Source organism: Macaca thibetana, chromosome 14, assembly GCF_024542745.1.
Source record: "Macaca thibetana thibetana isolate TM-01 chromosome 14, ASM2454274v1, whole genome shotgun sequence".
Taxonomy (NCBI): Eukaryota; Metazoa; Chordata; class Mammalia; order Primates; family Cercopithecidae; genus Macaca; species Macaca thibetana.
Window position 1 is genome coordinate 109,562,992 of NC_065591.1, and position 22,297 is coordinate 109,585,288.

Consider the following 22,297-nt stretch of genomic DNA (forward strand, 5'->3'; position numbering starts at 1 on the left):
TCTTCTCTAGTGCTCTTATGTGGGCCACAGGTCTGGAATATCCCTCTTCCTCTGTGCCTTGCTGCTGCGTCCAAGAGGCTTTGAGAGCCCCCCTCCTCCTGAAAGTCCCCCTGGCTGGACCTGCCCCATTCGTGTTCATTTCTCCCAACCTTGAGGGAGAGCTCAAGTGTGTGCCTCTATCTCCTGCATAGAAAAACTGCATTCCATTTAAGGGCTTGGCCGACACCAATGAGTCCACATTTGGAGTGGGGTATCATAAGGACTTGGTGCTAAGTTGTAAGTCACCAGGCCTTCCTCTGTGTGGCTCCTGGTCTCCTCTGGAGTTTCTCCCCCCAACCCCAGGCCTTCTCTGTTTCCCCTTCACTCTCCAAACCCCCAGGCAGTCAGTGGGGAGTCCACCTCCCTGCCCCACCAACTACTCTCCGTCCTTTGGATGTTCGTGTGATGGGAAGAGCTCTGGAAGGGGAGCCAGAGACCTGAATTTTACCTCTGGCTCTGACTCAGGCTGGCCATGTCACTCTGGACAAGCCACGGCCTCTCTTGGAGCCTCAGTTTCCCCTTCTGTAAATTGAAGATGGTCTGTTTTGCTCTCTAAGGACCCTTCCCTGCTCAAGCCTTCTGTGTTTTTAGGAGAGTTGGTGGTTATCAGGGACTGGGGGAAGTGGATTAAGACAAAGAGCTTAATTCCCAGGTGGAGCGGGATCCATCCTGCCTCTGGCCCCCAAACATGCCCTGTTCATTTCCTGCTCCAGTAGCTTGATTGTCCTGCCAGTTCTCCTCTCCCCTCCCTCAAAAGCTTGCAGGCCCAGATGAGGAAGCCAGACGCTAGGTGGTGCCAGAATCCCACAATCCCTCCAGCCTTAGAGGCCTGTGAGTGAAGGGAGGGAGAGGAAAGGGGGGCTCCTTCCTGGTGCAGAAGCTCCCAGAGGCCTCCCTCCATGACCTCAGCCTTGGACTCATAGCAAAGGGGGCATGGGCATTAGGAGTTGGGCACTGGTGGGCAGAGCGACCTGGCAGCATCTCAGGCTGAGGCTGCCCTGAGTGGGTCCCTGCCTGCATGGACGGGGACTAGAGCAAGTGTGTCGATGGTCTCACTCTCACCATCTGTTCCCTGGCCCCAGGCCCTGGAATTAACCAAGCCTCCAAATAGGTGGCCCCAAGAGTGGAAAGAGGTGGCCTGAGCTCAGTACCAGGAGGGGACTGGGAAGAGGGCTGGCTCCTTCAGGACATGTGCGGAGGCCCAGCAGCAGGCCCCTTGGACCCACCCCCCCTGGCCCAGGGGTGTACATGTGGAAAATGGCAGAGCACAGGAATGTGACCACACACAGGCTCGTCCTGGTAGCCTGGGGCCTCTCCACAGCAACTCCTAGGCAGGGTTGCTTCCAGGATCCCAGCAGCAGCGCCTGGCGCCTGGGGCAGAGGCCTCGTGGGTATCCAACAGGGCCGTGGCTTTGACCCCCTGGGCCTTTCAGACATCCCAGGTGCATAAAAGCCAGGCTGAGGCCTCTGCCCCCAGGGCTCCTGCCAGTTCAGGGGGTACAAGGAGTGGCCTACAGATGACAACACTGAACTTCTTGCTTTTACAGGCAGACAGGTGCCTAAGCAATTACTTGAAAAAACAAATGAGACCCGGCTGTATTTGTACTTGAACTTGGAGAGGCTGGCGGTGACAGAGGAGGCAGATAGGCAGGCAGGCGAGAGAAGCAGCGGTCTCTGACGCTAACTTTATTATGAGCATGAGGTGGCAAGGGGCAGGAGGTGGCGATACCACCTGGGGGTCACATTGAGTCTGGAGCTTCCTTCTGCTCAAGCGCTGGCAGTGACGGGGACAAAGGTCTACAGCCCAGGGAAGAAGGGGAGGTAGCAGAGGCAGGGCCTGGCTTCCCAGCTGGCCCCTGTGCAGTGGGTGGCACTGCCGAGGCTGAGAAGACAAAGGCAGGTTGGGGCTGGGCAGGTTGCAGCAGAGGTTGGGGTTTTATTTCCTCCTTGTCCATCTCACTTTTCTCCAGGGCTCCTCTGTGATCTCCTGTGGCACACACTGCACGCCAGGCCCTTGGCAATCATCTGAAACACACGATAGGTGACAGACCACCTGGCTGATGTGTGGGTGACCCTAAAATTCTCCCCTACCCAGTCCAGGAGCCAGAATTCTTCACGGTTGCCCCCAAGCCTGCCCTCCCCTCCCGCCACCTTCCCCGGGCCCTCCTAGCATACCTGCTGTTACAGCTCATCTTCAGTGATTTGCCTGGTGGGGGAAGGAAAAGCAACAGGTGAGAGGACCGGGGGAGGGGTGGGTCTAGGGATCCCTGAGGCTGGGGACCCCTCCACAGTGGCAGAGACAAAATCCTCAGCCCACCCCTCTTCCCCAGCCTGGAGCCCCTCATCGGTCACCCCGGGCAATGCTCACCTGCGCTTCTTATTGGCCCCACAGCGGAATCTTCTGCCTTGAAAAGAGAAAAGATTTGTTTCCATGGACTCGTTTTCCAAGGAGACCCTGGAAGACTCAAAATTCTTCCAGTCTCTCCTACCTCCCTCCTGCCAGTCAATACTGCAGGGTCAGTCTTGGAGGCCACGTTTGACTGTCCCATTTTATTTTATTTTATTTTATTTTATTTTATTTTATTTTTTGAGACAGGGTCTTACTCTGTCACCCAGGCTGGAGTGCAGTGGTGCATAGCTCACTGCAGCCTCAAACTCCTGGGCTCAAGCAATCCTCTTGCCTCAGCCTCCCAAGTAGTTGGGACTATAGGCACATGCCACCATGCCCAGCTGATTTTTTTTTAAAAACTTTTTTTATAGATTGGATCTCACTGTATTGACCAGGCTGGTCTTAAACTCCTGGTCTCAGGAGATCCTCTTGCCTTGGCCTCCTAATATGCCGGCATTACAGGCACGAGCCACCGTGCCCAGCCTTCTTTCTTTTTATGTAAGGCTGAATCACAGGCATTCAAGAACCTAAGTCAGTCAGTCAGCAAATGTTTACTGGAGCAGATCCATGGTGGGCTGTTGGCATATCGAGAGCAGCAGCAGACACTGGGCCATCATGGTGCCCCCAGCACAGTTGCCCGATGAACACCTGGAGAAGGATGGCAGCAAGTCCAAAGCAGAGCCCCTTGCTTAGGCCACTTGCCTCCTGTGCCTATGTGCTCAGCTACCACCCCGCACCGCCCTCCGGGACCTGCCATGGGCAACACGGGAAAATGGGGAGACCCACAGGACTGTGTCCAAGCCTTCGGGTGGGGTGCAGTGGCACAAGTGCATGGAATTCCAGAGCCCACAGGTGTGCTTCCTGTATCTTCTTTCCATGGGTTGTGTTTTCTGTGTGTTTTTCTTTGGGTTGGACCAAAACAAGTCAATGTGCAGTTATTAAGCTCCTGCTGTGTGCCCCTCGGGGCTTGAGGATACATAAGTCTCCTTGTCTCCCCCAGAACACTCCGAGTCTTCACTGGACCATTCTTAGAGCGCTGTCCTGACTGCTGTGTCTTTGGATGCTAGCCCTCCTCTTGTGAGGCAGGTGGGATCATCCCTATTTAACGGATGAGTTTGGGACCATGGTTAGCAATGGGGGGCCTAGTGCCCCTGCCTGGCCCTCCAGTTACCCCGCAGGTTCACTCTCACCTCCAAGGTTCCTTCCGGGCCCACTGGAGGGTGCACTTGAGCAAGCGGGAACCTTACACTGTGCTCCCAGAGCCTGGCACCCCACCGGGCACCTGTTCCCACATCCTGCAGGGGCTGTGCCTGGTGGGGAGGCTCACCCCTTCCTTGGGGACTCCGGAAAGCCAGCCTGCTCAGCGGCTTTGAGAATAGACGTGCCCCGGCCGGCACCCCTTCCCTGGAGGCCACCCCACTTACTGAGGAGGATGAGGAGTCCCACGATGAAGGCCAGCCCGGCGAAGATCAGGCCCCCATTGCGGACAGTCTCATAGTCTCGGGAAAGAGAGGGCAAGAAGAGTGGGATGGGTGGTCTCTCCCAGCAGCCATCTCTCCCCACAGCCCGCCCGCAGCAGCCCGTGGTCACGGGGGGAGATAAGGGGCACAGAGCATGGACCTGGGACTGGGAGAGGCCGCTGCTTGGTGGGAGGGGTCCTGAGGGCTCAGGAAGGGTGAACAGGGGCCCAGGCTTACCATAGTAGAATGGGTCCACATCCCCTTTGGGGCTGCCGCCTGGGAGAGAGCCAGAGGTGGGATGAGAGGAGTCACCAATGGTGGGCCAGCCACAGGAACAGCTGGAATTCCCTGTCCTTCCCTTCCCAGAGGACCCCCAAGGGTCCAAGCGGGCGAGGGGAGGCTGGGAACGGAGTGTTGCTAAAACCATTGCCAGCAGGCTTCTGCTCTAGGTGGCTTCAGACACAATCAACTGGGGCCCAGATACCGAGTGTCAGAGGGGGATCTGTGCTGTCTGGGGGGCCTCTGACCATTCCGGAAGGGAGACGATCTCCTGCTCCTTGATTCCTACCATGGTAGAAAAGGCCAGGAGAGGCCTCTCCCATTAGACTCCCAGAGGCCTCTCTCCACAGGACCATTTGGCTATCAGGTGCTTAGCAGGTATTTGTGAAATGCATGAATAAATAAAACAGAACCTTAAAGTTTATCAGACAGAAGGAGGAAGCTGAGCCCAATGTGTAGACTTGTCCAAAGTCCTAACGATAGCTGAGACGGACCTCCTGTCCTACGTTACCATCCTCAGGGGAAGCAGATCTAGTTAAGAAACATTAATATATAGTGCTGGTCAGGCACCGGGCAAAAGCTAACAAAAGCCTAACTCATCTAACCATTATGGCAACCTTATGAGACGTCAAAGTCATTCTGGTGTAATCCACAAGAGGATGGAAGTACAGAGAAGTAATTCCCCCACAGTTATAGAGCAAGTCAGGAGTCGAGCTGGGGTTTGAACCCAGGCAGCAGGGGGCTGAGAATGGAGGTGCATAAGCCCTTTGCTCTGCCGCTTCTCAATGGCAGGAGGGAAGGAGCCCATCAGAGGCAAGTTCCTGCCCCTGCCTCCAGTGGCCTCCCCCGGATTTGGAGCTGCTCAGCAGGCAGGTCTCACAGTGGTGCCCTGCAACCGAGTACACTTACCCCGCACAGGCCAGAAGGTGGCCTGGCCGGGACGCTTCTGCCACAGCTGAGGGCCACTACTCTTTCTTGCCCTGCTGGAGCCCCTTCTTGTACCAGGGAAGTAGAGCCCAGGAGGAAGGAATGCGCAAGTCAGCGCCTTCCAGGCTGTGGCAAACTGTGCCCCTGGGCAGTGGTGAGACTCAGGGTCTGGCAAGCCCAGCTGTCCCCAGCAGCCAGTCCCTGGGCCAGGAAAGGACAGGCCAGGAAGAGTCAGTGCCCATCCTGACGGGCCTGAGGTGCTGGATGCTCAGGGAGACCATGAGGGACCCAGCGTCTGCGCTGTCATTCCAGATTAGGTTCAGGCCTTGTTCAAGATTATACGTGGATTAAAGTGTCAGAGCTACAGCTAGACCCAAGTCAAGGCTTCCCCACACACCCTAGGAAACCTCCTCCTCCATGGTCACCTGGCCCTGAATCACTTGCCGAGACCCTCTCAGCCCAGCACCCTCCCCTTTCTGCATCTGGCTCAAAACCCACCTCTGTCAGCAAGTGCCCCTCTTGGTTTCCAGGCCTGAGTCAGTTCCTGTGACAGGAAGCCTTTGAGGTGTGTGACTTGAACTTGGGGGGCTCTCACCCCAAATCCAGCCTAGGAAGGCTGACCAGAGGGGCCTGCTCCTTCCCCAGCCAGATGGACCCCGTCTGCCTCCTGCCCAAGTTCAGATGGTCTAGCAAGATGCATTGAACTCAGGGCGGGTGTGTGCCAGGAGGCTGAGGAGGGACGCTCAGCTCTCCATCTTCTATCTGCTGCCGTTCTGCCACTCAAATTATCTTTCTTTGGGGTTAAAGCAGGGTTCTCTTTTAAGTTGCAAATTTTCTTAGAGAGGAGGCCAACAGGAAGAGGGGCTGGGTACTCTGGAAGGCTGAGGTGGCAGAAGAGGGAAGGGTAGAGTCCAGCTGACCCTGCAAAGGCAGGCCAGTCAGAGCCACCCAGCCTCACACACGCCCGGGCACACACACCAGCACACTCACCACCGTCCATCGACAACCCAGTCATTTCCCCAGCTGAATGGGCTGTCTCCGCTCCCTTCTTCCTGCTGTCTCTGCTTTTTGGAGAGTGTCTGGCTGCCTCCGCGGGGTGGCCGGGGACGAGGCGGGGCATTAAACATTAACAGTGCCAGGTAATATTTACCCTGGTCACAAGAAAAGCAGCAGTGTGGATGGAGGGGCTCCTGCGGCAGGGTGAGGAGGCGCGTGGGGAGGCAGGGGCAGGGAGGAGCTGGCTGAGTTTCTAAACCCTCCCAAAGGAAATTTCCAAAGAGAAGGGCTGGGATGGGTCATCGGTGGTGCTGTTCTGCCAGCTGGGGAAGCCACAGCTGGGGCGGTGGGAACAGGAAAGTGGAAGTTGTACAATCTCTTCAGTGTACACTGTACTTGGGAGCTTCCGGGGGCAGTGTCAGGGGTCCCACACGGCCCCCAGCCCAGGCAGGGCCCACCGCACCAGCCACCATGGATGCCACCGCTGCAGCTGCTGTTCCTTATGTGGCGCTGGAGGCTTTCCTGCAGTGGTCCCTAGGAGCCTGGCCCACTGCTCCCCCACCACATCCCTGGAGCACCCCCAAAGCCCACCAGCAGTAGATCCTCCAGAAGGGTGCTTCATCTGTCTTCCTATTCATCCATCAACATGCACCCTGCAGGTCACACCTCAGTCGGAAGGGCCCCAGTCATCCCCAACTAATTTCTCCTTCCCTGCCGCCCCAGTACTTCCTCCTACCACCATTTGGCCTGGCTCTTGGATTGTTTCCTTGCCAGTTTACCATGGCGCATGCAGGATCCTTAAGGACGGGGCAAGACTTTCATCGCAGGGAGAATCCCCTGCTTTTATGGTTTACCAAGCACTTTCCTCATTGTTATCTCCTTAAGCTTTATGTTTCCCGTTTTACTGATGAGGCAGGTGTCTAAGGCACAGAGAGGTGGGGGCCTCGCCCAGGGTCACACAGCCAGTGTGGGGGAAGTGGAGAATGACAGTCAGGCCTCCTGCTGCAGGAGGCAGCTGCTTTCCACACCTCGCAGGCAGCCTCCCGACTCCACTGTGACCTCCTTCACCCCGGGACTCCTGTGCTGGGTAGTCGTGGGTACTGTGGAATCCTCGTTAAGTTCTAGTCCATTGAATTGGCCTCCAGAAGAGGCTGAAGCCCAATGCCCACCAAACAGCCAAGGTCAGAGGCCAGCAGCCACCAGGGGTGCTTGAGCCCTCCTGAAGGGAGCCACTCTATCTATGAATCCTCCCCAAGCAGGGGCAGGGCTTGGCACTTGAGTTCACACCCTGGCCCTCTCACTTGCTAATAATATGGTCTCAGTCAATTACTTCACCTCTCTGTGCCTCAGTCTCCCCATCTGTAAAATGGGCACAGTACCCAGCTCCTAAGGTGGTTGTGAGGGGAAGTGCGATAATGCATGCAAAGAGTGTATCCCGGGGCCTGGCACACAGTGAGTGGCATCATTGTTACTGGTATATGTGTGCTGATTGAAGAAATAACAGGCATTAGCTTTTGGCAAATGTTTGCTGTGGGACATGGAAAAGCCAGCCACTCTCCAGTGAAAGTGGGCACGAATGAGTGAGCTGGAGGGAATGTCATGGCCCTGAGGATCAGGTGTGCAGCTTCCTTCTTCTTCCAGAGCCAAGGAATATATATTTGTGCAAACATCCCAGCAGAGCCAGCGTTTGGGGAAGATGGGCCATGCGCCAGGTTCTTGGCATGCACTGCATCACTTAGTTCCTGCTAGCGCCGTTTTACAGATAAAGAAACTGAGGCTGCTCCTTTGCTTTCCACAATAGTCCCTGGAGGTGGCCAGGGCAGTGTCATGATCCCCACTGGGTACACCAGAAAAACCGAGGGCAGGAAGGTGAAGGGACTTGCCTGAAACACACAGTTAATGGCAAACCGGAGGTAGAAAGCCCAGACCCTCAAAGGTGTGCTACCAAAGCTACTGCCGTCTCCACACAAGACAAGGTGCTCCCTTTACTATGCAGGATTGTGTCATCTTACTGGGTTTTGTCTATGTTTGTAAGCCTCCGTGGATTCTTTCAGGAATAATAAGAGTGTAAAAATAAGTGGGAAGTTAAATAAATTCATCTGTCTATCTATCTATCTATCTATCTATCTATCTATCTATCTATCTATCTATTGACAACCCAGTCATTTCCAAATGGACTGTCTCCTCTTGCCTCTTCCTGCTGTCTTTGCTCCTCAGCGGGGTGGCCGGGGATGAGGCGGGGGCATTAAACATTAACAGTGCCAGGTAATATTTACCCTGGTCACAAGCAGAGCTGCAGTGTGGATGGAAGGGCTCCCGCTGCAGGGGGAGGAGGTGCCTGGGGAGGCACCTATAGACGGATAGATGGATAGATAGATAGATCGATAGATAGATAGATACGGATGATAGATTGATCAATAGATAGATGAATAGGAAACAATAGTTGAAAGCTAGTTGCATTTTTAAACTCTGTGTGAAAGGCACTGTTTCAAACACTTTACAGAAATTAATTTTTTTTTTTTTTTTTTGAGACGGAGTTTCGCTATTGTCGCCCAGGCTGGAGTGCAATGGCATGATCTTGACTCACTGCAACCTCTGCCTCCCTGGTTCAAGTGACTCTCCTGCCTCAGTCTCCTGAGTAGCTGGGATTACAGGCATGCGCCACCATGCCCAGCTAATTTTGTATTTTTAGTAGAGACGGGGTTTCACCATGTTGGTCAGGCTGGTCTCGAACTCCTGACTTCAGATGATCCACCCACCTTGGCTTCCCAAAGTGCTGGGATTATAGGCATGAGCCACTGCACCTGGCCAGAAATTAATTCTTTAGTCATCACAATGACTCTTACAAGGTAAGGAAGGCATTATTATCACCCCATTTCATAGAGGAAGAAACTGAGGGCCAGAAAAGTTAAATAACTTGCCTGAGGTCAGATGGCCAGAAAGTAGGGGAACCAAGATTTGAAGCCAGCAGTCTGGCTTCTGAGTTCCTGCATCTCTGAAGGACGGATGGACAGACAAGTAAATGAGGTGGTTGGACAAGCTGCCTTCCCTGCCCTCTCAGCTTAGAGATGCTCTGCCACGTTTCACAGCAGGCCCGCGACTCCATACGGAGATGCTCTCTTTTGGACGTTCTGCCTCTCTTCCCTTCTGCCTTTCCTGCCCTTCTGGGGAGCTTGTGGGTGCACTTGAAAGGGACGGGGCTGGCACCCGTGTCAGAGCCTGAGCAGGAGGAGGAATGGGGTTCAGAGGACTCACCCAGGTACCACCTGTCCATAGCAGGAGCTGCTGGCTGTCTCCAGGAGTGCAGGAGAGCAGGGAGGTGCCGCTTGCCCGGGGCCTGGATGGAGAGTGGCACTCCCTCCCTTCGCACCTCAGGTGAGCCCACAAACAGGAAGAGACACAGGCAGGGAGGAGGGGCTGGCAAGGGAGCCCTTACCTCGTGCCCACTTGCTAGGGCAGGTTGGGGCAAGGGATCCACGTGAAAGCCAGGGGAGATTCTCTGACCTCCACCTGGCACCTGGAGATGGAGAGGCCGTCAGATGCAGCAGAGCCAACCACAGCCCCAGCCCTGGCCCTCTCCCTCGAGAGGCTCCATGCCGCAGCCAGCCCAGGGTGCCCGAAAAGGGTACAGGAGCCAGGAGGAATCAAGGAACCCAGTCTTCCCCAGGTCCCTGGGCTGGTGGCAGCTGAGGGAGACCTTCAGGGGCATTGGATGGGTCCCCTGAACGTTACTCCGCTGCACCTCCGTCCTCCAGCCCAGCTGGGCCGTTGCCTGGACGTATCCTGCCCAAGACCCAGTCTATAGCTAGGCGTCCCCTGAGACTGGGAGGCCCAGCTGCAGCCTCTCGGGGGAGTGGGAATGGTTTCCAGGACCCTGTCCTGGGACCTAAGGCACCGGTCCCAGCTTCCTGTGTCGTTCTGGTCGTTGGCAGAGAACGGGGAGCAGCTGCGGGGCTGGGAGCCGGAGCTGTGATGGGGGCTGCTCCTGTGGCCTGCCCTTTCCACAGCTGAGACCCCTCACTCAGCCCGCAGTGGCTCGCTCAGCCCGCAGTGACTCACCCCAGCTGTGATGTCAGGCCCACCTCTCACACCTCAGAGGGCTCAGCTGGAGACACCAGCAGCCTAATGAGGCTCTGGGGGCTGCTGGTTGGTATCAGAGGGGAATGGCCAGAAGACAACACTGCTAGGCCTAGGGCAGGGTCAGATCCAGGAGCCAGCAGGGAGCCGCAGGGAGCCCCACCAGGCACAGCAGCCCACTAGGCAGGGTGTCCCACCACGCAGGGAAGCCCACTACGCTGCCCAGGCAGTCGCTGTTCCTCGGCCACCAAGGCCTTGCCCACAGCTAAGCTGCAGTGAGCAGTCTCTGTGTAGCTGACTTGGGACCACAGGGTCTCCCTTAGGTTCCTGTGGCCGCCCTGGCACGGCCACCCCAACGCGGACACAGAGAAGCAGGGTTGGGAGGGGCTGGCTCTGGCCCCAGCCTCTGACCGGGCTCTGGTCACTGTGACTCCTGCCTCTCTGTCCCTCCTTTGCAACACTCCCTGTCCTGAGGGGAGGACTCATGACATCCCAGGGAGCCCTCACAGGGCTGAAATGGAGACCAGGAGGTCTAGAGAGGTGCTATTTCTTACCAGGATGGGCTGAGATCGGCACTGGGGTCCCTGAGCACAGCCCTGACTCCAGGCTCTCTGCACCTTTCCCTCCAGACCACCCTGGAGGCAGGGCCAGCCCTGCCCTGGGGTAGGTAAGAGCTCGGCTGGCAGGCGGGCCTGTCCCATGCTCCCAAGTGGAAACCTGCCCACTCAGCCCAGAGCAGCCGAGTGGAAATTCCCCGAGCTGGGGATAGAGAAGTTTACAAACCTCGAGGCTGGGTAAGACTTAGAGGTACCTGGTCCAAACATATTCTAAGTGGTTCGGAAAAGTGGAGGTCTCAGCAAATCCCCCCCACCCACCCTGCCAGTACACACTCCGTTCCCTGCCCGCCCCCAGTGTTGCGAAGGAAGGCATCTCTATCTCAGAGCCTGTGTGATTGATGGCCCGACTAGAAAGGACACCAAGGCCATCCCATCCAAACCCCTCCCTTTACAAGTGGCTCCCTCTCCTGCTCAAAATCCTCAGGGAGGGCTCAGATGATACGCCAAAATCTGTCTGTGTCCAGAAAGAAGCCCTTCTTTTTTTTTCTTTCTTTTTTTTTTTCAGATGGAGTTTCGCTCTTGTTGCCCAGGCTTGAGTGCAACGGCGTGATCTCAGTTGGCTGCAACCTCTGCCTTCCGGGTTCAAGCGATTCTTCTGCCTCAGCCTCCCAAGTAGCTGGGATTATAGGAGCTGCCACCAAGCCCAGTAATTTTTGTATTTTTGTATTTTTTATTTTTAGTAGAGACCAGGTTTCGCCATGTTGGCTGGTCTTGTACTCCTGACCTCAGGTGGTCCCCCACAGGCGTAAGCCACCACACCCGGCCAAAAAGCCTTTCTTAATCTGGCTCCAGGCACCTCTGAGCTGGTCCCCGACCTCCCCGCCCTGCTCTCTGCTCCAGCCATGCCAGCCTTCTTGACACCCCTCACCCTCCAGGACCTCCGCACGGGTGGTTCCCACTTCCTATATGCTCAGCCTCCACAGGGCTTGCTGCTCAGTGCACACTGGCTTCAGGGCTTTCTCCAAAGCCCCGATTCTGGGCATCTCTGTATAAAAATGTTCACACCCACCGCCTCAGCCTGGCTTTTCCTCTGTGGCACTTGTTCTTACCTAAGGTATGTGTTTCCCTTATCTTGTTTGTCCCTCTCCCAACTAAAATCTAAGCACCAGAAGAGCAAGGATTTTTGTTTGTTTCTTCATTCCCCCATGCCTGGAACAGGACATCATGGGACCCAGTTTTATAAAGTGAATGAATCAGTCCCAGGCAAAAATCAGGCAAAAATGGGGACAGGACAGAGGTGAAATCATTTCTCCCATGCTGCAGGCAGACCCAGGACTTTTCTCAGGCAGCCTCCTTCCATGCTGTCGCCTGTCCTGTGAGGAGTCACAAGACCCGATTTGCCCTCACAGAGGCAGCAACCCCCACCTTGCTGACAGCTCCCCCAGAGTCCCTCTCAGAGGGTTCTCTCTCACTCCTCTTGCACCCCATCCCCACCCCCTCTCCTCTCCCTTAACCTCCCCTTCCTTCTCCAGTCCTGCAACAATTTTCAGAAATTGTCCTATTTGTTCTTTGGGGGAAACCCAGGCATTTGTTAAGTCAAGCAGGTCCCACCCCTCTCGCTTCACTCACGTTTAAGTCCTTCTCAGACTTCCTTCCTGTCCTCCCCCAGCTAGCTCAGGTCATGGGTCCTAGCTGGCACTGGGACAGGGAGCCCCTCTCTGAGACACCTGCTCTCCTGCAGAGAGGTCGAGGCCCTTCCACCTGTGGCCCATGTTCCTGAGAGCAGCTCAGCTCAGGAGGGTCTCTCCTCGTAGACATCTCCATGCAAGGCACCCTGAGGGCCAGACACACCCATACATAAATCCCCTTTCATCCTGAGACTTTGCTGAGGACTGCCTGACCCTGGGCAAGGGCACCCCTCTGGATCTTCTCCACCTGGAAAATGGGGTAATAACACCTACCTTGCAGGATTGTTGTGGGAACAGAGACAAGGTAGGTCGAGCGTTTGGCCAGAGAAGGTCCTAAAAAATGATGGCTGTGTTTTCCTTACTCTGAACTGGTCCCCCCAGGAGACAAGAACACTCACGGCAATCCCTTCCCTTGGCTCAGTCCCCAGTTGGAGTGATCTCTAAAGCAGGCTCCTGGGAGCACCCTGCCCTGGCATGATCCCTGCTGGCCACCACTCACCCTGCATCTCCAGCCTCCCTTTCGTCTCCACACAAAACCAAGCAACCTCCTTTGTCTGATGGTTCCAGGCTGGAGACAAAGGAGCATCCAGCGGTGCTCTCCTGTTTTCTCCAAGACCCAGAGCTCTGGGAGATGCTGGGAGGTAAGGAGAGGCAGCGCCCACTCCTGGACGCGTCAGCACTGTCACAGCTGATGAGACAGTGCCCTCAGTGGCGAGGCCTCCGTCTCCCCTGTCTCCCCCAAGCAGGCCTCCCTTTTGTCTCCTGACTCCTAAATCTCAAGGCAGTCATTTGGGGTGGTCATTGCGGGGTTGGTGGGGCAGGGAGGAAATAGGCTGGAATTCAGCTGACCTCTGTCTCCCTGGCGATCAAAGGCAGAGGCCCTCACCACCAGCTTCCCAAAATGGGGCTCTCCAGCTCCGCCGGCTCTGGCCTTTGTGGGAGTTTACAGCCTTGAACTCCAGGTCCCCAAATCAGTTCCTCCTGGTGTTGACTTGCAGCTGGAAAGGGCTGCCATGAAGCAGAAGCCAGAAGGCCTAGGAAGCCATGACCCCCGGCCCAAGTCAGTCCTCAGCTGCATAACCCGTGTGGCCACTGGGCAGGGAAAGCGGCGGTTCCCAGGCCCCATTCGTGCAACTCAGAAGTCCTGAATCCTGAGGAACGCTGGCTCCTGTCTCCTGCTGTGGTTGCAGGTGCCAGGTCACGGGGGTCTTATAAGGCAGGGCTGGAAGGAGGTGGGCCCCAGAGGGTCCATTCCTTAAGTGTTGGCTTCAAGATGGCCTGAGCCATGGTGCACAGAGGTTCTGAGAACTGCCAAAGGGCAATGTACTCTAAGAGTCAAGGTCACCAGCTGGTGACAAGGGCAAACCCATTTGACCCACTTCTCCCACAGTGAATACCCTGGAGAGAAATGCATTCTTGACTGTTCTCAGAACTCATGTCCAGGCTTGAACTACCACAGAGCCCATTTCTTTCCAGCTTTTCTTAGTTTTCTCCTTCTGGTAACCAAACTCCCCCTCACCTCTGAAAAGCAGCTTGAGGCTCGCCACCTCCGGGAAGACCTCGCGGAGCAAGCCCACCCCTGGCTACTCTTTCCTTCCCTCCACAACCTTCCGGATGCCACTGACATGGCTTGAATGGCTGGCATGTGGCTGTGTCACCATTCTCTTCATTTATAGCACAGATTGCCAAGTCCCTGGCCTCCTTGAGGCCTCAGGTCGGGTAAGCTGTTAAATGTTTGTATCTGCACTGAGCCTCGTGCTCACTCTCCACACTTGGCAGCAATTCCACCTATTCCAGGGTCTCGATGGTTCCAAATTGCTGCTTAGAGCCTCCCAACAATTCAGCCAGGCAGGCTGTGCGATGCCCATCTTACAGAGGACACCGCAGGTGGTCTGCAAACAGGTCAGAAAGTGAACCCAAGTCTAACAGAGACAAGAGGAACCCGGCCATCAGAGAATGAGGAGACAAGGAAACGGATAGTAATGTCAACATTAATAGCATAATAGCTACACGGAAAATTGTCACGCAGCTTCGATGTCCATTGTATCACTTTGACCCTGTGAGATAACAGAAAAGATTTTGATGCATTTATTTTATAGGTGATGAAACTGAAGCTTAAGTGGCTTTTCCAGGGTTACACAGCTAGCAGGAGGCCCAGCTTACCCCAAAGCTAGGAAGGACTTGATTATTCAGAAAAGGAAACTGACAGAGAGGCTGGGGTCTTTCCAAGCTCACACAGTTAGAGCAGAGGGGACCTCGGGGATGTTCTGAGCCTCAGGCTCCACCAGACTTCCTCCAAGCCTGGCTCAGAGGTAGGAATCTGTTCTTCTGGACAGTGCAGGGGGGCCCCTCCCCACCAGTCCCTGCCACCCAGGTCCTTCAGGACATGTGATCACAGCATCACCTGCTCTGCCATCATTGCCTTGGCAGGTGCTCCACTGTTGTGCAACCAGGCCCGGGGCTGGGCTGGCCCCATCAAATCAACAGCTGGTTGGCTTGGGCCGGCTGAGTCTGCCCCCCTGGAGCTCAGCTGTGACAGCAATGAATCATACTAATGGAGAGAGGTGGCCATTCCTTCTCTGTGGCCTGGAGACAGGTTTTCCCAAAACTCCTCCCCTGGCTCAGGCAAACACACCTGACCTTTCTCTTGCTGGGCCCAGGGTGAGGCAGAGCAGCCAGCAGCAAGGTGGGGTGAACCAGACAGAGCTGGAGTGCTCTCCCACCCCTGCTTTGCCCAGCCACCCCGCCAAGCCCATGATTCCAGGCAGGGTAAGGCCCTCCTCCCAGAGGAAGGGGCCAACAGTCCGGTGACCTTGGAGTGCGCTTCGCCTGGCACTCCCCTCACACTGCTCCCTACAGCTTGCACTCTGCCTCTGACTCTCTTCCAAGAACAATTGGACAAGTTCTAATCTACATCTTGAGAAAAAAAAAAAAAAAAAAAAAACCCAGAGAGGTAGGAGGGCCACAGCACCTGGGGTCCCAGAAGGCAGACTGACACCTATTCCTACTGTAGGGGTAAGTAACGCAAAAACCTCCAATGCAGAGACATGGAGGTCTTCGAAATGGAATGGTGGGGGGCGGGGGGTGGAGGGAGTCACTGGGAGGCAAAACGTGCGGGACATCTGAGGTCACTGAGACCAGGGAACTCGGGATTCCCTTCTGGGAAATGACACAGCATGGCAGCTGTCCTTCCTATACAGTCAAGCTACATTTGCCTCGTTAAACCAAATCACAGCTACAAACACATGCCTGGAGGCTGAGTGGACACTCCTGGTCCTCCTCACGGAGATGTATAGCACTCTGAGCTCTGATCCAGTTGATCTGTGTGAAGTCCCCAGACAAACACATAGTAAGTGTTCCATAAATGTCAGCTGCTCTTGTTTTTTTTTTTTTTTTTAATTATTACTATTTTGACCATCATTTCTTCGATTGTTCTTCATGTGTCTTGTTTCCAGACCATTCAACTCCCACAGGAGGCTTCTTGGAGCACGGTCCAGCTAGTTCGTCTTGAAGGGACAGCCATGCTCCAGGTGCAGTCTTGGGAGCCATCTGATCACTGTCCCTTCATCCAAGCATCTGCTTTCTGAAGGAGACGAGGCCATGTGCTGTCAAGCGCTGTGGACACACAGCCTGGGGTCAAGTCCTAGCTCCTCCACCCCCAACTGGACCAGCCACTATTTTACCTCTGACCGATCTCAGAACACAGCTGGATTACCAGGAGGAAAACTAAGTGAGTGCTTAGAGGCTGGCAAAGTAAGGAGAACCATTTGTAGATGATGTGCTAGAGATGCTGACCATCATTCCTTACTCTTAATTATTATGAGAAAAATGAGAACCCCCTCCTTGGACTTCCTTATTCCTATGCTGAAGTGTAATGTTCTGTTTTTAACAATGTATGGGGGCAGCACACACAGTGCTTTGCATGCCTGGGGCCTCTAAGGGTCTCAGTCTGGCCTTGCTCTGAAATTGCTGCAAGGCCTGCCAATTCCCTGATGTATCACGAGTGTTCCTGAACAATAAGCTCATTTACCAGGTCTAGCTGTGACCAGATATTTTTTAATCACCATGATCACTGGGTTGACAGGTTGAGCTTGAGCTCCACCATAAGCCTGAGTCTTTCCAAAGGCCTGGGGGACCGAAGGCAGAAGCAAGAGCACACGTAGAGAAGGCACTGAGCAAGCGGATCTGTGCAGTTCTTCAGTTCTAAACAACTTGCAGAATCCAGGCGGACTCAGGGCCTGTGTGGCCACTGGGCAGGGAAGGTGGTGGTTCCTAGGCCCATCAAAACCCCAAGGAGCACTGACTTCTGTCTCCTGCTATAGCTTCAGGTGCCAGGTTCACTGGGGTCTTAGAAGGTGGGGCTGGAAGGAGGTGGGCCCAGAGGGTTCCACTCCTTAAGTGCTGGCTTCAAGATGGAAGATATTAAGACGTTCCAGGGGTTGATTCTTTTTTTGAGACACCAAGATGTTCCAGGCTTCTGTAGAGCAGGCACAGTCCTTGCCCTCCAGGACTTGTATCAATAAAGACACAAAACACTAGAGGCAGAAGCTGCATACGGGCAACCTCCATGCAGAATCTGCCCGCATCTGTGTTTGTTCAGCCAACAGTGCTTTTTAGAAGGTTGAGTCCGAATGTCTTTGGAAGGACACTGTAGGTGACTGCAGGCACCATGCCCCATCGTCTCCCCAGCATATTCACATATTGGCATTACCTGCCTGGTCTCCACAGTCTGAATGCCAAGTACGAAGTGTGAATATAAAGGCAGCAAACAAGTGTGATTGGGGCACAAGAAAGGGATTCAGCTGGGTGTGGTGGCTCACGCTTGTAATCCCAACACTTTGGGAGGCCGAGGCAGGTGGATCACTTGAGGCTAAGAGTTGGAGACCAGCCTGGCCAACACGATGAAACCCCATCTCTACTAAAAATATAAAAATTAGCTGGGTGCGGTGGAGGGCACCTGTAATCCCAGCTGCTCAGGAGGCTGAGGCAGGAGAATCTCTTGAACCCAGAAGGCAGAGGTTGCAGTGAGCCGAAACCACACCACTGTACTCTAGCCTGGGTGACAAAAGCAAAACTCCGTCTCAAAAAAAAAAAAAAAAAAAAAAAAAAGAGAAGGGATTCAATTCTACCTAACACCCAGGAAGGCTCCATAGAGGAAGGAGTATTTCATAATGCACGTCACTCACCCTGTCACTCCCTTGATCCCTTCCTTCCTTTTCTCTTTTTAGAGACAAGGTCTCATTCTGTTGCCTAGGCTGGAGTGCAGTGGTGCAATCATGGTTCACTGCAGCCTGGAACTCCAGGGCTCAGGCAATCCTCCGGCCTCAGCCTGCCGAGTACCTGTGACCACAGGTGTGCGCCACCATGCCCAGCTAAGATTTCACCATGTTGCACAGCTGGTCTTGAACTCCTGGCCTCAAGCAATGCTCCTGCTTCAGGCTCTCAAGTTGCTGGAATTACAGGTGTGAGTCACCACCCCTGGCTTCCTTTTCAAGTCCTTAGGTAGTGGCCCCAGAACTGACCAAAGAGAAATGTTAAGATGTTTTACTCCAGGCCACTGAGTACTTGGAGAAGCCATTGTGACTCCCTTTTTTGCTTCAAGATGGTGTGCAATGTACAGGTCCTGCTATGGGATGTGGCTTGAGCCCAGTGGCCTGGGAAGGTGGGAGAGAGGGAGGGAGGAAGAGAAAGGGTGAGAAGGTGCGGGGAGGAAGGGTTGAGCAGGAGAGGAGGAAAGTGAAGGAAGAAAAGGAAAGGGAGGGAAGAGAAGCGAGGAGGAGGCAACAGTGACAGCCGCTGAAGGGCTCTGTGCCTGCCTGGCTGGCTCTCCAGTCCTTGCTTCCTCCCTCTGACCACGGACAGACTCGTCTGGCCCTTTAAGTTCCACAGGCCCTACAAACACTCAAGTTCTTTCACAGAAAGGAAAGCACCTCTGAGCCACTAGGAAATAAAGGATATTTTATTCCTTTTTTCTGTCGTTGTTGAGCGGATAGATCACGATACAGAGAACAGCAATGGGTCACAGCGCACGGTTTGGTTGGTTTCCACGGGAACACAGAGGACAGGAGGGGCGAGATCTGGGTTGAGTTCCCACTCTTGTTATGATCTTCAACCTCTCACTGTTCCCAAGGGCTGCACGGAGCCTGCCGAGTCTCCAACCCGCCTCGCTCGCCGCTCTGACTGCCGACAGGCAGAGCGAAGGATGCGCGAGTTGCCTCTGCTGCCCATCTAAGGGGACGTGGGCAGAGAAGCAAAGGCCTCTACTCTCCCTCCACCCATCCCAATGTGCTGGCCCCAACGGAACAGGAGTCCTTCAGCTATTGCCTGCCAGAGACCCAACGGCAGGGACTGGAGTCTGCGTCTGGATGAACTGAGCTGAGCTGAGCTGTAGACTGAAGTCTCAGAAGCAGGGAAGGTTGGAAGGGGTAGGGTCCCAGAGCCCTTGGGGTTATTGCTGAGAAGATATGCAGGGGACATATTCCCCAGGGGCAGAGTAGAAGCCCTGGGCCTGGAATCTCTGGGGGCTCTGTGAAGGGGTGGGGCAGATGGGGACTCCTAATGGAAGCCCCAGGGAAGAAATTGACCATGGAAGGACATAGCCTGCCTGAAGTCAACGCTGGGCTCACCAGCTCCTTGCTTTGTATCTCCAATTGCTAAGAGACCTTCAGACTGGGGTCAGGTGGGATAAGGAAGCAAGGTTTTTGTTAAATGAGTGAAAGGAGTCCATGAAGAATGATGACAAAGTGCTGCAAACCTTCCCAGGTCCCAAGACAATTGAAGACCACTGCCCGTGCTCTTACCCTATGCATCCCTAAATCAGAGGAGGGGGCTGGTCTCAGGGAACAAGCAGCCTCCTAGAAGCAGGAGGTGATGGAGGGCTACGGGGGCAGGGAGGAGCAGATGGCCATGTGGCTCAGCCCCTGCCCGGGAAAGCAAGTCCACAGTTCACTAACAAACACAATACCGTCCACGAACAAGTAGCCACGAAGACCAGTCAGCAAACACACACACTCACACACATACACACAGACACATCACAGGAGGTGGGCAGGACCGCAGGCTGCAGAGGGAAGGCAAGTGTTAGTTGCATCATCAGGTGGAGGAATGGTGTTAGAGGGGATAGGAGGGCGGGGGACACACAAGTTCTTGGCTTCTCCTGGGGAAAGGGCTGTTGCTGAAGTGGCCGGTTTTCTTAAGCATCGACATTTGCATCCAAAGGTTCAAGCAGCCACCTTCAGGTTCCGGAGGCTGAGGAGGAGGAGAATTTAAATTAAAAACACTTTAGCTCGCCTCTGGTATCCTTATCTGCTTCTCTCCCTTCCTTGAGCACTTGCCCACTGAACTTCCTGGTATGACAGCCTTTCTGAGACACAGAGAAAGGAGACGAAGACACAGGGGAGGGGTGAACCTCAGAGGAAGCCTCTCCCAGATGGGCTGGAGCCTGGTGGACACGGAAAGGAAATTGTTAAACCCAGGGCCTCCCCAGTGGTTGCTCACAGTCCTGAGCCTTAGGATAAAAGGTTTCTGAGAAAGAACTAGTTTGAAAAAAAACGAAAAGACATTTCATTTCCAGGCTGCCTCCTCTGAGCCTTCCCATAGATTCTCAGTCTGTGATGAAATAGACAGGACCCCAAGCTACCAGGAAGGGCACCTGCCTCCTAGGTCAGGATCTTCGTCCATTCACACTTAGGGTGATCACTTGCCTTCGAGAGCCCCATCCAGAAGACGGGAGTAATGAGCTCTGCCCATCACGGGCTGCTATGAAGATGCAAAAGCACTTAGGAAAGAATTTAAATGCTGCACAGGCACTGCACTGTTACGACCACAGTAGAAGCTGGAGCGTCGGGCACTTCATCATCCAGAAACCTCTTTTAACTTACAATCTAAGATAAACTTATATACCTTTCTATGATGCCTTATTTGTACTGGGGGGAAAAAAGGCAGAAGTGAGCTGACAAAAGACAAACCTTTTCCCTTAGGATATTCCAGGGCATGTCATAAAGCAAGACGCACAGGACGGAGGGGAGCAGTGGCGCTGAACTACAGCCACGAAGGCCTGAGTTCACAGTCCGGTCTGTCACTCTCCATGGGGCTGTTCCCTCTGACATTGGTTTCATCTATAAAATGGGCTAAACCCCACTTGTCCCATCCTCTGTTTCTGGCAGACTCGAGTGAGTCTGTGTGTGTGGCTGCACTCTGAAAACCGTACAGCATTTGCCAGTTACTACTCTCCTGTGACCCCTACGATGAACAATGGAAGTAGATGCTAAAATCAGTGCCCCTAAATGTGGAGAGGGAAGGATCATATATTATTTGCTCTACTTTTGGGTGGGGTTGGGAAGTTTCATAATACGGTGTTTTAAAAAAAAAAGTGGCCCTAAAGTACTTTCTGAATCAGCACGGAAAGCCGTTATCTTTATGCCACTTTGTGATTAGCAGCATTTCACTAACTCTTAATTCTCCCCATGTGGCAGCTGGGATGATGCCCTATGCGCTCGGCCTTTGGGCTGTGTGGAAGCCCCGTTTCCTGGTGTTTGCATGCACATGTGTGGGACACCTTGGGTGTTTCTGGTCCTGGTCTCTCTCACAGCCCCTTTCAGACTCCTGAAGGCTCCTCAGGGCAGGGCCCATAGTAAAAGCTGTGCCCACTGCAAAAGCTAGCCCCATCCTTCCTGCCTGAACTCCTGTCCAGGCCCTGATGCAGACGGTGATGGTGACAGGGGCCGATCCAGGCAGTGAGCATCTCACCTTCCACCTGACGGCTGCACTTCAGTTCTCTGCTTTCTGGGGCTCTGTTGCTGGAAAGAAAATCAGAATGGATGATAGTATATAGACTCCTCACCCCAGTGGGCCACCCCCAACAGCAGCCGTGTCTATGCCTGACTCTGGGGGAGCAAAGAGGTGACAGCCATGGGATTTCGAGTGAGAACAATCTAGGGTGAATCCTGGCCCTGCTACTTGCTGCTTACAGGAACCTGGTAACCTCTCTGAGTCCCTCGGTTATAAAATGAGGACAGTGATGCCTATCTCACGGGGCTGTGTGCACATTAAATGATATGGGGTCTGTGCCTGGCACAAGCAGATGCTCTGTAAATAGCAGGTGACACTAGTAGTAGCCTGTTTGGTGGAGTGAGGGGGCAATGCTGCAGAGGCCCTGGAGACCCCCTCTCCTGGCACTGCGGGAGCATGTCTGGCTGACTCTAGCGAGGCCATGCACCTGGCAACAGTCCCTTCCTGGGCCACAGAGGGGTCCCTCTGTTCCCTCTTTTCCATCTGGGCAGGTGGTCACGGACAGTTACCATTGGCGGTGATGAGGTTCTCCACCTGGGCTTCCTCGTCTCCTGGGGCCCTGCAGGAGAAGGAGAAGCACAGCCCTGTCAGAGATCTCCAGGGCAGACCCAGAGAGCGTCGCTCTGCTCCTCACTGGGGCACAGCCGCCTGTGGTCAGGCTCCTCCCAGTGCCCTGAGGGGCTGGAGCTCACTCTGCTGTGGGGTGCATGGGGCAGAGGGAGAGGTCTGGACTGAAGGATCAGACTCGGAGGGAACTTACAGGCACCCTTCAATGTCAGCCCTTGACTTCTACCAAGTCACGGGAAGGGGAGCCTAAGGCCACATGGGGCCTTGGGTGTGTCCTGTCACAGGCTTTGGACTTCTGGGGTCCAAGCTACCCTTGGCTATTGTAGTAAATTAATGGGGTATGACCTCTGTGTGGGAGTAGAAAGAAGGTCCAAGTGTCTGTTCAGCTCAAAGAGCCTCATGAACAGGTGACAAGCGGGGACTGTGTCGCAGGTCCTGTAGAGAGGACCTGGGCACCAAGAGAGGCCAGGAAGCCCTCTGCTTCCCTTCTCCCAAGCTCAACTGTCCCAAGGGCCTCCAGAAAAGGTT

The 22,297-nt window shown here is 54.6% G+C and overlaps 3 protein-coding genes across 12 annotated transcripts in view; 1 reads left to right on the top strand and 2 right to left on the bottom strand.

Annotated features, from left to right (window-relative positions):
* The window catches only part of IL10RA (interleukin 10 receptor subunit alpha), a 442,741-nt gene that overhangs the window by 260,660 nt on the left and 159,784 nt on the right, over positions 1 to 22,297 (top strand). The window lies entirely within an intron of this gene.
* Positions 1,697 to 9,588, bottom strand: FXYD2 (FXYD domain containing ion transport regulator 2). Of its 4 annotated transcripts, none has more exons than XM_050758458.1 (6): positions 9,346 to 9,588; positions 4,126 to 4,164; positions 3,853 to 3,927; positions 2,408 to 2,444; positions 2,215 to 2,245; positions 1,697 to 2,061 (listed from the first exon to the last, which is right to left on the bottom strand). In XM_050758458.1, the coding sequence occupies exons 1-5, from the start codon at positions 9,362 to 9,364 to the stop codon at positions 2,221 to 2,223; spliced, it is 195 nt and encodes a 64-aa protein (XP_050614415.1). In that variant the 5' UTR covers positions 9,365 to 9,588; the 3' UTR covers positions 1,697 to 2,061; positions 2,215 to 2,220. The 4 variants fall into 4 exon arrangements, with proteins under 4 accessions (XP_050614415.1, XP_050614414.1, XP_050614417.1 ...); XM_050758457.1 differs by having other exon boundaries at positions 1,697 to 2,064; positions 9,346 to 9,584; XM_050758460.1 differs by lacking the exon at positions 9,346 to 9,588 and adding an exon at positions 6,085 to 6,510 and having other exon boundaries at positions 1,697 to 2,064.
* Positions 18,354 to 22,297, bottom strand: part of FXYD6 (FXYD domain containing ion transport regulator 6) — a 286,618-nt gene continuing 282,674 nt past the window's right edge. For all 7 annotated transcript variants that reach the window (XM_050758478.1, XM_050758474.1, XM_050758476.1 and 4 more), the window contains 3 exons: positions 21,712 to 21,761; positions 21,161 to 21,210; positions 18,354 to 19,660 (listed from right to left, as the gene is read on the bottom strand). In XM_050758478.1, the coding sequence (XP_050614435.1) occupies positions 21,182 to 21,210; positions 21,712 to 21,761 (79 nt within the window). In that variant the 3' untranslated portion in view covers positions 18,354 to 19,660; positions 21,161 to 21,181. The remainder of the gene's footprint in view (positions 19,661 to 21,160; positions 21,211 to 21,711; positions 21,762 to 22,297) is intronic.

Coding starts and splice junctions, on each gene's coding strand:
- FXYD2 (XM_050758459.1), bottom strand. CDS start 6,214: ATGCCCCGCCTCGTCCCCGGCCACCCCGCGGAGGCAGCCAGACACTCT. Junction 4,165..6,084: donor TGGGTTGTCGATGGACGGTG/GTGAGTGTGCTG, acceptor GCTCTCTCCCAG/GCGGCAGCCCCAAAGGGGAT.